At 44.1% G+C, this 15,297-nt stretch overlaps 1 protein-coding gene across 11 annotated transcripts in view; it reads right to left on the reverse strand.

The window, feature by feature from the left end:
* Positions 1-6,409: 6,409 nt before the first annotated feature.
* Positions 6,410-15,297, reverse strand: part of Shld2 (shieldin complex subunit 2) — a 92,246-nt gene continuing 83,358 nt past the window's right edge. For all 11 annotated transcript variants that reach the window (XM_038348476.1, XM_038348478.1, XM_038348470.1 and 8 more), the window contains 3 exons: positions 13,936-14,164; positions 7,996-8,111; positions 6,410-6,788 (listed from right to left, as the gene is read on the reverse strand). In XM_038348476.1, the coding sequence (XP_038204404.1) occupies positions 6,547-6,788; positions 7,996-8,111; positions 13,936-14,164 (587 nt within the window). In that variant the 3' untranslated portion in view covers positions 6,410-6,546. The remainder of the gene's footprint in view (positions 6,789-7,995; positions 8,112-13,935; positions 14,165-15,297) is intronic.

Consider the following 15,297-nt stretch of genomic DNA (forward strand, 5'->3'; position numbering starts at 1 on the left):
GGAAATGGAGCCACGGCTGCAGCCAGCCCCGAGTGGCACTTCCATTGTGTGAAGCTGGCCCCAAGCCAGCCTGGTCTCGGAACACTCATGGGACAGAGCAGAAACTGCATAGTACCTATGGCTCTGGACTAATTCAGGGGTAACACCAAGCAACATGTCTCCTGGGGATTTACGTGGACCTGTCAGCTGATGTGGGAAACAGGGCATAATTGGTCTAGTTCCACCACATTCTGTAAGAGCCACGCCACCTCTTTTGTTTCTTCAACTGAAAGCCTGTCTGTTGCTCGGAGCTAATATGAGCTTCAATAAAACTGTATAAAGTGGACTGAATCACCATTCCCAGGACATTGAGAGCCACAAGAAAGCGTGAATTCCCTTCTGCCTCCTGCTTTTCTCCCAGTGAGAAAAGCCCAAGTTAAGCAAGCTGGCTAGATGTGGAAGGTGCTTACAGACAGGGCTAGCATAACAAGCATGTGTCCCCACAGTTGGGTGCGTGTGATGTGTGGCCAGTGTTGGCACAAGCCACAGATATCACAGTCTCGGCCCAGGAGGTATGGAGCTGGAAAGGACATAGCTCTGCCTACATGGAGTGGGGCGGAGGGCTAATCTGCTAGGCAGAGTAAGATAGACGGCGGCCATAGACATGGAGGCCCTTGGTGACCATGACAGCTGCAAGAACTATGAGGACAAGGAGCTAGTGACGAATGGCTCTTTTTGTTTCTTTGTTTTTGTTTTTGTTTTTCAAGACAGGATTTCTCTGTGTAATAGCCCTAGCTGTCCTGGAACTCACTCTGTAGACTAGGCTGGCCTTGAACTCAGAGATCCACCTGCCTCTGCCTCCTGAGTGCTGGGATTAAAGGCGTGGGCCACCACTGCCCAGCTCTGATGAATGGCTCTTGAAGAAGGTGCCAGAGGTTCATCCAGGAGGATGAGCCTGTTCAAGGAAGGCAGGAGGGGCACTGAGTATTTCAGGTGGACTGAAAGGAAGCCAGTATGTCGGCAGATCTTTGAGAGCAGCTGCATCAGGCCACACACTGAACACACAGACAGATGGGAAGAGCTTGAAAGCTATGAGGTGAGAGAGATACATGGTCAAATGTGAGGAGCCCAGGCCTGGAATGGGATGTTGGAGACGATAGAAATAAACAGAGGAAGAAGAACTGGCTTGGATGCTGGTGACCGGAAGAAGGAGTCCAAAGAGAAAGATGGATGCAATAGAAAGGCCTAGCCTGGAGCTAGGGGTGTATCAGCCTCTACTCAGTACCCAGATTAGACCCAGCACAACTCAGGCTCAGTAATGAAGGCAACAAGTGCAGATAGGATATCATGCCCCAGTATGGACAGGGTCACCAGGAAGGGGACACGTGGGCCTTGTTAGACACCTAAGGCCAGTCCTGGGACGCACTGAAAAAGCTTCAGGTAGCAGGAAGAAGAATGTGAACCAGCCCTGCCCCCAATCCAGTTGCTGCATAGACACTGTGATCAACCCAGTGACTGTCCCAAGATGGTCCACAGCTGTCTTAGTTAGGGTTACTAATACTGTGATAAAACCATGACCAAAAGCAACTTGGGGAGGAAAGGGTTTATTCCTATCACAGTTCCATCTAACAATTCATCATCAGGGGTTTAAGCTCAAAGCCTGAGTGTCCAGTAGGCGATGTCTTGCCAGCAGGGAGGCTGGACTGTGGGGCCAGGTTCCAGCAAACAGGGCCAGCTGAGCACGGGCGCCTGCAGAGCCAGAGCAAGGAAAAGGAAGCCAGACTTCTCTGGGTGGTAAAGCACTATACTAATTGTTTCCTCCTGTCATATCCTCTGGCCTCAGCAACAGGGGACCAGAACGTGATGGAAACCTGGTGCTTAGGGAAGGGCACACGCCCTCGTAGCCAGAGATCCCACCTGAGGGGCTGCGCTTGTGCCTACTCCTGCCCACTAGTGTGTGTGTACCGCCCCCCCCCACACACACACACAGAAATGTTTGTCAAAGTGTCTCTGAGGAAACACAACAAATTCGTCAAGTGCAAGAGGACTTCGGCTGCCCTGGGTTCTGCCAACCCTGTGTACAATGAAACCTTCAGCTTCAACACTGACACCAGCGAGTGGACACTGCCAGCCTTAGCCTGGAGGTGCTGCAGATCACAGAAGGGAACAGCAAACCTTGGGGGATGGGAAGTGGGGGCCATGGTGTTGAAGCAAGGCAAAGCTAGGGCTACTGAGTGGTAGGCCCAGTGAATAGCTATCCTCAAGTGGCGCTGTCCTCCGCTGCCTGGCCCCCTGGCCCCCTGCCCCAGGCCTTGTGAAACCTCAGGCGTGTTGAACTAACTGCCTGAGAGAAGACACTGTGCTGAAGGAAGGAAGGCCTCTTCCCTTGCTTCCTGTACACTGGGCAAGAGCATTAGGCAGTCCTGCGCACCTGTCAGCTACCACTGGGGAGAAGCCCATGGGAACAGTCATGGCCCAACAGTGACAGTGACCTCAGAGACCCATCCAGGGCCTTCCATGCTCATCTGGAAGGCATGGAGGAATGCAGACAACATAACAGCCAGCACAGGAAACGGACTACCTGATGTTTCTGATAACTTATCCAGAATGAGGAGTCGGGGTCTTTCCCTCAGCCTCTTTCTAGGGCACAACAGACAGAGTCCAAATGAACTAAGCCTCGGTGTGAGCCCCAGGCATCCTGCCGGCAAGCTCTGTGGTCTTGGGCAAGCAGCTAAGCTTCTCTGAGACTGTCCTAGCAGGGATAAACTTCGTTAGGTTAGTGGTCGCCGAATGCCCGTTAGCTGTACTGCGCCGGTTTAACTCCTCATTCTGTCAATACACAAACACTGGTCCAGATGGACAGGCCATCCTCTGCTGCTTCTTCCTTATTCTTTTCTCGTACACATTTTCAACGTGATCCACACTTCTGATGGCATCACACACACACAGAGGACCCCTTGTGCCTGCACAGCAGGCCACTGAGGTGGGACCATTGTGTATTGTGTTTCATCCAGAGCCCTGAGGTAACGGATGCCACCACCACCCCCCCCCCCGCCCGCATTTCAACGTGAGACTCATGGTTGGCATGGAAGCTGGTTGGCTGGTGCATCTGACAGGTCTCTAGAACACCGAAATGGCAAGAAATCAGCAGGCTGTGTGCTCTGATGGGTGAAAGGAGGGGCCGCCATATGGTCTAGACATGTATAGACAAAGAAGCACAAAGAAACGTGCAGATTTTCAAAGGCCAGTGTGAGCGCTCAGGGGTGGGCTCAAATCCTGTCTGCATGTGACTCTAGCAGAAACTCTTCTACATTCCCAGAAAATATCCTAGAATAAGGCGACGGTTCCTTGGAAAAGTGCTTCCAACTGTCCGAGTTTCTTTTAACACGTATCAACTTGACAATCATTCAACACACTTAGAATATTCACCTTTCAATTCATTAGTGTAGAATATCAACCCATTTATTTTTGCTTTTAGTAAGTGAGGGTTTGAGATATCTGTTACTTGTTTGTTGTTTGAGACAGTGTCTCACTCTGCATGCTTGGCTGGCCTGGTGCTCACTCTGCAGAGGGGCAACAAAAGGAGTCACGAGATGTTTTTATCCACAGAGCAGGGAGGAGCTAGCTATCTGCTAAGGAGGTCTGAATAGTTAACAAGAAAAATATAATGAAATAATTCAGTGATTAGATTCCATATGCCTAGCGCCTTCAAAATAATTGACAAATTTAATTGAATTTAGCATGCAATTTTAAAAACAGACTGTAATAGTTGCCCATTATATTCCCCTAATGCTTACTATGGAATGATTTGCTCAAATCACTGTTTGCTTTAAGAGAAATTGTGTTTCAATTGTGAACGGAAGGAAGAAACCATCCCTCGGGAGTTGAGTAAGGGTTTGTACATTAGCAGGTCAAAGGTGCAGCCCAGCTCAGGAGGGGCCTCCCGTCCATCAGCAGAGGACAAGGTGGGGGTCAGGAAGATGCGCTGTTTCTCAGTGCCCTGCAGCCAGAGAGCCGCGCTAGAGCTGGAGTTAGATTCCAGATGTCTGAAAATGCTACCAGTATTCCATTCTACCAGAGAGCTCAGAAAAAGTCACTCAGCAGCCTGCGGAAGTGAAAACCTTCCTTACTCCTTAAACGTCTTCCTCCCATGTCTCTGTAAATTAACTGTCCATTGCTAATGATGAAGAATGACATCTGGTAAATGACCACATTGGTTGTGTTAGTTTGCCAACTGACAAACTTTCAGGTAGGAGGGAGTGAGCAAAGGAGGTCCAGCAAGGGGGACGCTAAGTGTGTAGGATAGGAGAGGGTAGACTTGTGACTGGCAGCCTGGCTGAGCCCCACTGGTGGTGCCAAAGAATTGTGGCTTCCAGCTCACCCTAGACTGCAGCGCAGCCTTCCACGGTGCGTTTTCAGCGCCCTCTAGTGTTCACTATTGTAACTGCCGCTAGGAGGACTTCGCTCAGAGCAAGTATTGAAGAAAGGATTTAGAGCAAGCGGGTCACACAAGTCAACCTTCCAGGGTGGCCCTTTACAAGACTGCCTCTTCCTCCCTGGTTTATACAGCACTTATCCCTGGTCTTCATCACCTGACCATGCACTATATAAAATATAGGCACACATCACATAAAGATAAGTGATGTATAATGTATAGAATATTATATGTTATCTAAGGAATGAGGAAACATGTATGCTGTTTCTGTTTGCCTTCCTTCACATCACTCTTTGAACATGACTCTTCTTGTGTGTCAGATATACCTTTGTGTGAACAGCATGATGCCGTGTCTCTATTTACTGGAGCTGTTAGCTGGAGTTGATTTCTCTGTTCCCTACATTCTCGCCAATATTTGCTATTTGTCTCCTCGACAATAGCCCCTTTGTTTGGGAGAGATGGAACCTGACTATAGATTTTGTGTGCGTGTCACTGAGAGCTACAGAAGTTGACTGCTTTCTTCATAGATTTACACAGTAAATACTTCTTCTGAGAACTATCTAATTCGTTTGTAATTTATTGTTTTCTGTTGCTGTTGTTCTTCATTCTAGATACGAATCCCAAGTCAAAAGCACAGCTGACAACTCCTCTCCTCTGGTGTGCTGTCTCTTCCCTCTGGGTTATTTCCACTCTGAGTTTTAAAACTGTCTGCAGTCCCATCTGCCAGTTCGTGATCATCCTTCCTGAGCTGGTAGAGTCACTGCTTTCTCCAGCCACACCAGTCTGGATGTGCCAGGAAGGCCTTGCCTGTGTCGGGATCTTAGAAGCATTCGCCCTGGGTTTTCTGATTGCAGTTCCATCAGATCTTAAAGATAGTGATCCATTTTGAATCATTTTCTGTACAGGATAAGGTAGTTTTGTTCTTCCATATGAATTTTAGGATTTTTTTTATATTTGTGAAGAAACTCGTTGGACTTACGTTAAGGATGGCATTGAATGTGTGGCTTGCTTTCAGGAATACAGCCATTTTTACAGTGCTTGTCCAGCTGGTTAACTATCCTGGCAGGAACCACAATACTCTAAATAGAAACATCCGTGCCCCTTCCTTTCGCTACCAGAATACTGAGACAATAGACACCAAGGAATTAGGATTTCTCCTGAAGTCTCACGCTAAGGAAAGAAGAGGGTGGTACCCTAGTTTTAGCCAGAGAGAAAGACTGTCTCCCAGAAAGAGACTTCAGACAACTTCCAGGACAGACCAGAGGCCAAAACAATGAAGTGTCACTGATGAGCCAATGAAGGATGTGACCACACCCGACCTGGATTGTTTAGTTAGCTATGCCTCCTGCTCTCTGTTTAAACCTAAACCTCATATCAGGACATGAAAGATGGACCTGGGGGACCAGTGGACCACTTTGCTCCTCCTCAGAATGTTTCTACAAAACTAAAACAAACCTAGCCTAGCACATACATGCTACTCTCCAACAGCACCGTGTCCCCAGCCCAGCACATACATGCTACTCTCCAACAGCATCATGGCCCCAGTCCAGAACTACAGTTAAAATCAAGAAATTAGGTCATATTGGCAACTTCTTAAGACAGAAATAAGAAAGAATATGTAGATTTTATAACAGAAAGTGAGGAAATGTCTTACATGTGGACACATCTTCAATATGTATTGCCTTCATGCATCATGGTCTAAATTAAATGACAATGAGGGACCCGTAATTCTCAGGGAACTGTTGGAGAAATGATCTAGCCTTTTTTGCTAGATCATTTCTCCAGAATAAAAAGAATACCAACAAAAAAGCAAATAATAAAAGCTTCACAGAATTCTCTCTTAAAAATTAACATATATTTAGTATAATTATATTGTGCCAATAAAATATTTATTTTAAAAACTCTAAGCAATCATTTCATTTATTTCAAAACACAGATCATAGGGTTAGATGGCTCAGCAGTTAAGAGTGCTTTCTCAGAATACATATGGCTGCTCACAACCATCTGGTCCCAGGGGATCTGGCACCCTCTCCTGACCTCTGTGGGCACCAGGCACATACATGGTACATAGTTATACACAGGCAAAATTCATAAACATATAAAAATAAATATTCCAAAGACAGATTATTTCATCATTCCTTCCTTGGAATGCCATCTGTGTCCTCCTCTGACCTCAGAGAAAGTCCCAAGCTCCACATCTTACATGAATCAGGACAGAAATCTAGTAGAAAGAAATCCTGGTGCAAAGGGTAGCTGTTTTCATCCAACTCGAAAAAGCTCTGGATCTTCAACACACAAGGCTCTGCACCGACTGCCAACAAGGAGTGGAGCAAGTCGGCGGCCACCAAGCCATAGGTGACTTCTGAGGAAGGTACTGAGGAAGAAAACACACGCCGCTCAGGACCCTTCAGCTTCACAGAAACACGCTCTGAAACCTTTCCTTGTTTCCCTTGGTTCCTCAGCCTTCACACACACCTTAAACTTCTCGTTCTCTACCTCTCTTTCTAGTTCAAGCTGTTGAAGGCAGTCTAGAAAGATCACCGTGTGGTTCCCACTGAGCATCAGAAGCGAGCACAGGCCGTGCTCAGCCCAACAGCAGCTCCACCATCAGCTTCTGAACAAAGTGATGGGCATGTCACTGGGCTTCAGCAGTCGGGAGCACCTGTACTCGCAGAGGACCTGGGCTTAATTCCCTGCACCCACACAGCTGCTCACAACTGCTCCTGACTCCAGTTCCAGGGGCCCCAATGCCCTCTTTGGGTCTCTTCTTGTGTGTAAGTATGCAGGTGAATAAAAACGCATACATACAAAATAAATTTTTACAAAGGGCATGCCCATACCAGAAAAAGCCTCATACTCGTATTTCTACAGTTTTTAATCACAGTTTTAAGTACATATACAAGCTGAACATCTCTGAACAAAAGCTCTTGGGAACAGAAGATTTTGGAGTATCAGAGTTAAAAAAATGTACATACATTATGAGGTATCTTAGGGATAAGACTCAAATCTAAACATGAAATTCATTATGCCTCCTATTTTTGGATTAGATGCTCAGCCCATTATGAACAAGAAGAGCAACCCACTATTACAGAACTAAGAAAACAAAGGAACTGGATGAGTTTGTCCACGTAAGGAGTCTGATGCTAGTGAGGACGGGCACACATGATCATCCAACAGGAGGGTGTGTCTGCTCTCGTCTTAGTCTGGCTGCCCCCAGCATCCCAGCTGAGCATCTTAGAGGATCCTAAAACTCCATTCCCATGACAGCTTCCTTTCAGGCATGGCGCTATACATTCATCTGTTTGCTATTATTTAACTAGCATTTGTTTAACTACCAGTCCCAGTGTTGTTTGGGCTAAAGGAACTAGGAGCTTGCTCCCTTTACCCATGTGTGAAGACAGATGTAAAGAGATCTTACCTTCGACCTATGTAAGCTTCCATTCACGTTTCACTCAAACTCAACTGTCTTCCTACTTTTATACTGCCAGGGAAAAGCTTCATCTACAACATAGTGCCCTTTCCGTCCTGACCACCCGTGACCAGATCCATGGGACAACTGTGTGGTGTGGATGCTATTTTACCTATCACTCTGTTGAGGCAATCTGGAGAGATGTTGAGAAGAATCTGCTCCATCATCTTTGACCCTACACGGACACAAGTATGATGTCTTCCATCAACTATGGTCATTAAAGCCGGCCTAGAAAAAATAAGAGCATTTAGACTCAGACGCATGAGCAGAAAGGAATTTAGCGAGGGAAAACAAAGCACAATGCAGATTATTCTCTCTCATGCTCATTGCTCTCTTCTGTCTTTCCATTCTTCATTTCAGCAAACACAAACCGAGTCTCTATAAAAGCCAAGCACGGTGCTACGTGTTGGTTTACACTCATGACAAGACAAACCTGGCTCCTTCATCCAAGGATGTAGGGAATTGTATAAGAAGCGGGGTTTTGTTTGTGTGTGTGTGTACGTGTGTATTTTTGTTTATTTTCTTGTTGCCACTGTTCTGGTTGGTTGGCTGGTTGGGATTTGGGTTTTGTTGGTTAGGGGCTATGGATCCAAACCAGAGCTCATGCATGGTGGTCAAATGCTGCACTACTGACCTTTACATCTAACTCCAAGATTAGACTTTTTTTTCAACAATGCTGCTAAGGTGGGCCAGAATAACCTTTTCAATAAATCATGCTGGACACATATACAGGAAATCATGCTAAGTAAAAGAGGTCAGATTCAGAAAGACAAATACCACATATTTTATTACATTTGGAGAACCCATGCTAAAGTTTTATATATCCTATATATGTAATTATCTATACATGTATACTAAAGATAAGATTTTAAATAAATATCATTTTTATAAAAGCAGAGGAGAGGGGGCTGGAGAGATGGCTCAGTGGTTAAGAGCATTGCCTGCTCTTCCAAAGGTCCTGAGTTTAATTCCCCGCAACCACATGGTGGCTCACAACCATCTGTAATGAAGTCTGGTGCCCTCTTCTGGCCTGCAGACATACACACAGACAGAATATTGTATACATAATAAATAAATAAATAAAAGCAGAGGAGAGAACTAACTGTTTGAAGAAAGGGAACCAGCTGGAAAAGCCTGAAGAGGCATATGGGGAAAGGATAGAATGAAAACAAAATATAATAATACGAATATTTGAAGAAGCCATGATGAAACCCATTACTTTGTATACTAGCCAAAAAATTAATAAAATAATTTTAAAAAATCATGCTAGAACAAGTATATATGACTATGCAAATAAGCAAATTGGACTCTTTCTTATACCACCTGTATTGAAACAGGGCAAATTATAAATAAAGGGCAAATTATAAGTCTAAATATAAACAGCTAAGACTATTAAGCCTTTGAAAGAAACTATAGGTATAAATCTCCATAACCCTAGCTTAAGAAAAACACCTTTTTATATCTGGCACCAAAAACTCAAGCAACAGAAATTAAAACAGAGACTTAACGCAGTATCAAGGATGTAGAGAGAGTGTGACCCTCACATTGCTTCCCAATAAGATGTAAAATTGCACAACTGCTTTGGAAAACAGCTTGGCCATGCCTTAAGTAGCTAACACGTACAACACAGCAAATACATTCTGGGGCACATACCCAAATTTGTGAAAATTATGTCTACATAAAAACATGTACACATATGTTCACAGCAGCCCCAAGGAGAAAACAAACTCCAATGTTCATCAACTTATGAATACATGAATAATATAGGATATATATATTAGAATATTACTTTGCAATAAAAACAAAGTACTGTGCTAAGAATGTATCTCAGTTAGCATGCTTGCCTAGCATACATAAATCCTAAATTCAATACCCAAAACCACAGAAATGAGGCATGATGATGCACACCTACAATCCCAGAACTTGGGAAGCAGAGACAAGAGGATCAGACGTGAAAGCCACTGTGTCTCAGTTACACAGCAAATTCAGGGCAAACCTGGGATATATGAAACTGTCAAAAAAAGAAAAAAAACCTGAAGATCCCACAGCAGTCATTGAGGTAATATGGGTAAAGAAAAGTCACACCTCATAAAGAGTCCTTGTGATCAGGTCAGGAAGAACAAGGATAAGGATAGGCCTCTGGCCTCTGAGCCTCTTGATGACTACTCAGACCAAAACCCTGAACCAGGGCCCAGTGTGTGTGCTGGAGGGAAAAGTAACTATGGGTAAGAGCTATGGACAGTGGCAGGACTCCCTGGAACATGGCCAAGTTCTCTGACAGCCAAGTTCAGAAAGCTGCCTTTGCTTAGTTTTCTGCTGTGGACAAGAAAGGCCAAAAGGACCAGAGAAAACAGCTCTAAGAACCAAAAATGTAAGCAGTCAAGGAACAAAGTCCAGGCAGATGAGACGCTGACCATTTGCAAGACAAGAAGGAAGAGGAACCCATCTGACCGCAGCCATAGGGGCTTCAGAGCCCACTGAAATAGGCACACGCTAGAACACTGCTGGTCTTCTGCGACTGGATAAGAAGAGTGAAAAGAACACTCTTCCTCCCAGGCTCTGAGAAACCACTGCACCCCAAAACTCCAGCCTTCCCCAGCCATCAAATCCCACCTGATGGGGAAGTTCTGAGAAAACCCCAGGCAAAGACAGACACGGTGTGAAAAGGAGTGTCCATCTCCATCCCAGCAAGAACTGCCCCGATCTGGGAAAATCAAGCTAGTACCATTGCCTGTCCCACTCCTAGACAAGCCTCAAGCACTGCCTGTATCGCAAAGGCCGCTGTCCCTGGCTTCATGAAGACCCAGAACGGTTTATATTGCCTGTCTGCATCCCAAACCTACCCAGCCTACTACAGTCAATCCATCTCAACCAGTTCTAGCCAACGTATTTTTGAGTGTTGGTCCTGCCAAACCAGGACCGATTTTGACCAGTGCCACCTAACTAGGTATGACCAACTCCACCCAGTCTAGCATCTCTTAGCTGGCTACTTCTAGGCTTACACCCTATAAAACATCATCTTACGCTTCTCTTCAGAAGCAACCTGTTTTCCACTGCTTATGACTAAGGCCCCAGCACCTCCCAGGACTTCAGTCTAGTATCTACTGCAAGTCTTCAGCCACGACTTTCCATGGAGAAAGCTAACATTCCAGGGCCAATCATATCAGAGCTCATCACAGAAGATCAGAGGCTGGGAGTGAGGAGATGGCTCGGCAGTTAAAGGTACTTGTTCTCTTTGCCTCAACAACACAAGACTCCAGTTCCAAGATGTCAACATCCTCTGCAGGAACCAGGTACATACACGTAGGCAAAATACTCATACACATAAAATAAAAGAAAAAACTAAATGGAAAAAGGCCAACACATGAACCTATCATAAAAAGCTGGACGCAGGAGAGTGTAAGAATGCTGCCAATACTTCTCTGCGGAAAGAGGAAATTTCTTCTTCAGAGGGGAAAAGACAGGAAAATTTTTTGATATTATGGTTATAGAATGTAAGCTACCAAGACTGTTGGAACAAAGTGATTTTCCACAAGAATATTAAGATAGATACGGATGTATAGACTGATTAAAGAGATATATAATTATGTAGACACAGATATAACTGCAGACATGCAAATATTTCTAAAAAAAATTAAAATAAAGCTAACAAAAGACATATAATTCAGTTGCTATTAATAAATGAGTACTAAAGAAGACTATATTCATTTTCTCATAATTCGATATTATTCACATTAGCTTTCAAAGTAAAAATCTCAAAGAAAGTATTTGATATGAAGCTAAACTCAAATATTTCTTCAATAATTAGGCAAATAATAAAACACTGTATGAAAAAATAATTTAGGGCCAGCAAGATGGTCTGAGGGTGAAGGTACTTGCTGTGCAAGCCTTGGCTCTATGTCTCCAAGTGACAACTTGACACAGCCCAGAGTGATCTATCTGAGGGAGTTTCCATCAGATTGCTCTATGGGCTATGAGCATGCCTGGGTACCATCTCCAGGCAGGGGTCTTGTGCTGTCTATGAAAGTTACCTTGGCAGAGGCTAGGGAGCATGCCAGTCGGCAACGTCCCTCCATAGTTTCTGCTTCTGATCTGGTTTGAGTTCCTGACCTGACTTCTCTTACTGATGGCCAGTTACCTGGAAGAATCACCCAAGAGACCCTTGCTTCTCTGAGTTGCTTTTGGTCATGGTGTTGATTATCACAGCAACAGAAAGCTAACTGGGTCGCCACAGAAGTAGAGAACCCAACTCCACAAAGCTGTCCTCTGACCTCCATATGCCCCATGACATGGACACATAAGTATCATATACAATAATAATAATAAATAAAAAGTTAAAGTATGGACACAGTCCATAACATAGATGAACTCTGAGAACACTGTGTGAGAGGCCAGTCACAAAAGATCCCACGTTATGTGAGCACTGTGTGAAATGCTTAGGTCAGGCAAATCTACAGCAACAGAAAGTATGTTAGCTGTTTCCACCGTGAGGAGTAGAACGACTGCTAAGGAGAATAGGTCTGTAGTCCTGTGGATGCACTGTAATCATTAAATTATAGAGTTAAAATACTTACATTTTATTGTGTGTATATGAGTGCCACATGTACACATACCATGTGTGAACATCTGTGGTGACATGTGACTTACTGCTCAATAAAAACATTTTTTTAAAAAAATATATACAATAAACTATAAATTACAAGGCATGAATTTTGTGGCATAATACTTTTGTACACTGTAAAATTTGTTACTCGTATTAGTTTAATAAAATGCTGATTAGAGTAGGTAGCCAAGCAGGAAGTATAGGTGGGGAAACCAGACTAAGAGAATTCTGAGCTGGGCGGTGGTGGCACACGCCTTTAATCCCAGCACTCAGGAGGCAGAGGCAGGCGGATCTCTGTGAGTTTGAGGCCAGCCTGGTCTACAAGAGCTAGTTCCAGGACAGGCTCCAAAGCTACAGCAAAACCCTGTCTCAAAAACAACAACAACAACAACAACAACAAACTAGACAAGGTCTCACTGTGTAGTCCTGGCTGACCTTGAAACTGAGCTCCCACACTAATCTCCCAATTACTGGAACTGCACGCGTGTAGTACAGGCCCAGCTTCATTCACTCGCTTCTAACAAACATCAGGATCTGCAAAGAGAACTAAGGCTTCTGACCGAGCTTCTGTACATGATCTCACGGGCACAATGCCCATCTCTTAGGAGTATTAGGAGTTTGAGACTAGCCTGGGCTATCTAACAAGACCCTGTCCACACCAACACAAAAATAAATAAATAAAAGTATGGAATACACATGTGTTTACTTTTGATAGACTTCAATATTTGGAAATAACAGGCAATGAATGCAATTTTATGGCTATGAAACAATGACTATCCAAGACTTTGAACACTGTCTGAAAGCCGTGTGCTTCTCACTGAGCTAGCAAAATCCGGGCGGTGGTGGCGCACGCCTTTAATCCCAGCACTCGGGAGGCAGAGGCAGGCGGATCTTTGTGAGTTCGAGACCAGCCTGGTCTACAAGAGCTAGCTCCAGGACAGGCTCTAAAGCTGCAGAGAAACCCTGTCTCGAAAAACCAAAAAAAAAAAAAAAAGTTTTACCAATGAACATATATTGACTAGCTGTCTTTCACGTCTAAAGTAAAGGTGAGAAAATGAAACACTGAAGGCTAAACAAATATTCCCCGGCCTCTGCAAATAACTCACAGAAAGGTCACATCACACCTTAAACCTTCACAGTGTCACTAGATACCAAGATGGGGAAATGAGTTATGATAGAACAGTCAGCTCTTGGTTAAAAGTGAACAAAGTCTTCAGTATACCTGTTTTAAGACAATTAGATCCAGATAATTCTTTAAAATAATCTATTCATTACTGGGAAATTATACTTTCAAAAATTGGTATTTGTCACTCAGGGAAATTTCATTCTCCTACTTAAGCTCTTGATTAATTATATAAAAGATGGGCATTTGAACTTTTCGTCACTTCCAGTCCTATGCAATAAATATTTTCCATCAAATTAACAAAACATCACCCTTTGTTTCCTTACCTATAGAATGTTTTCTTCCTAGAAAATGGCAAGCAGCTCAGACACTGTCTGTAGATCCTGTTCTCATCTGTTTCCAGCTCTGAGCCACACTGTGCACAACCAGCATATGTAATGTTGGGAAGAGAAGAGAAGATATGCTTCAGGGAACTGCGAGCATTTAGAGCTATCTTCTGAGCTGCTGTGACAGTAAACACCAGCTCTGAAACCTTGGCTTTAATCAGAACCACTCCTATATAAAAAGGAAATATTATAGTTACTAAAGCCAACAATTCCTTTAATTGACAAACACAGCAAGCAATGTGGTTTGTCAACAGTCACTTAAGTATAGGCTACAACCAAGGTCTTGTTCTTGGAATTCATCCCTTCCTAGAGAATCTCAACTTACTTAGGGCTTCCATAAATAACCTGGAATATAATGGACGATTTGCCTGAAATTGAGTGAGTCTAAGTGACCATTCCAAAAGGAACGGATGGGAGAGCATGGCTTCTTTTTCATCCACTGTAACCTCAAGCATGTGAGCTCATCTAACAATTAATTTATTCATTACATATATACTGAATATCTACTATAGCTACTACAATCTTTGGATCCTAACTTACTTTCCCCTTTCTGCATACCAGTGTATCCTATGAATCTATCTGAACATTATTCTCCCCTCCATACTAATTTAAAGGTGTCTTTAAGCTTGCACACTTGTGTTTTGCTTTTGTTTTTTTGTTAGTCATCTTTCCATCACTGAGACAAAACATGTGACATAATATGAAGGCAGGAAGATGTATTTGGGCTCAGGATTTTCGAGGTCTCAGTGCAGGCATGGTGGAGAGGACAGCAGAGCAGGGTAGCTCACATCATGGCAACCAGGAAACAGGGGAAATGCTGGAGCTAGTTTTCCTTCCCCTTTTCTACCATCTGGACCCCGGCCAATGAGATGCTGCCACCACAGTTAGAAATGTAGCACAAATAATAAAAACCCAAGACAGATACTGGGGTTCAAGCTGAAGATCAGGAAAGAAAAGCAGCCAGCCACTACAGAGACCGTATACCCCTACCAAATCTTCACACCGCAAGGGCGAGATCCTATCTCCACGAATCCTTAGACACTATACACTTCAGTGAGTTCCTCTCTCTTCCCTTTTATATTTCTCTCTCCACCCAGCCATATCACTCCTGTCTCCAACTCCCTAGTGCTAGGGTAAAAGGTGTATGACTCCAAACACTGGGATTAAAAGTGTGAACCACCAACACCTGGATCTGTTTCTGGATCGATCTTGTGTAGCCCAAGGTAGCCTTGAACTCAAAGAGATTCATCTGCCTCAGTCTCCCAGGTTTTAGGATTAAAGGTGTGTGCCACCACTCCGTGG

Source organism: Arvicola amphibius, chromosome 12 (assembly GCF_903992535.2).
Source record: "Arvicola amphibius chromosome 12, mArvAmp1.2, whole genome shotgun sequence".
In the NCBI taxonomy this organism is placed as follows: Eukaryota; Metazoa; Chordata; class Mammalia; order Rodentia; family Cricetidae; genus Arvicola; species Arvicola amphibius.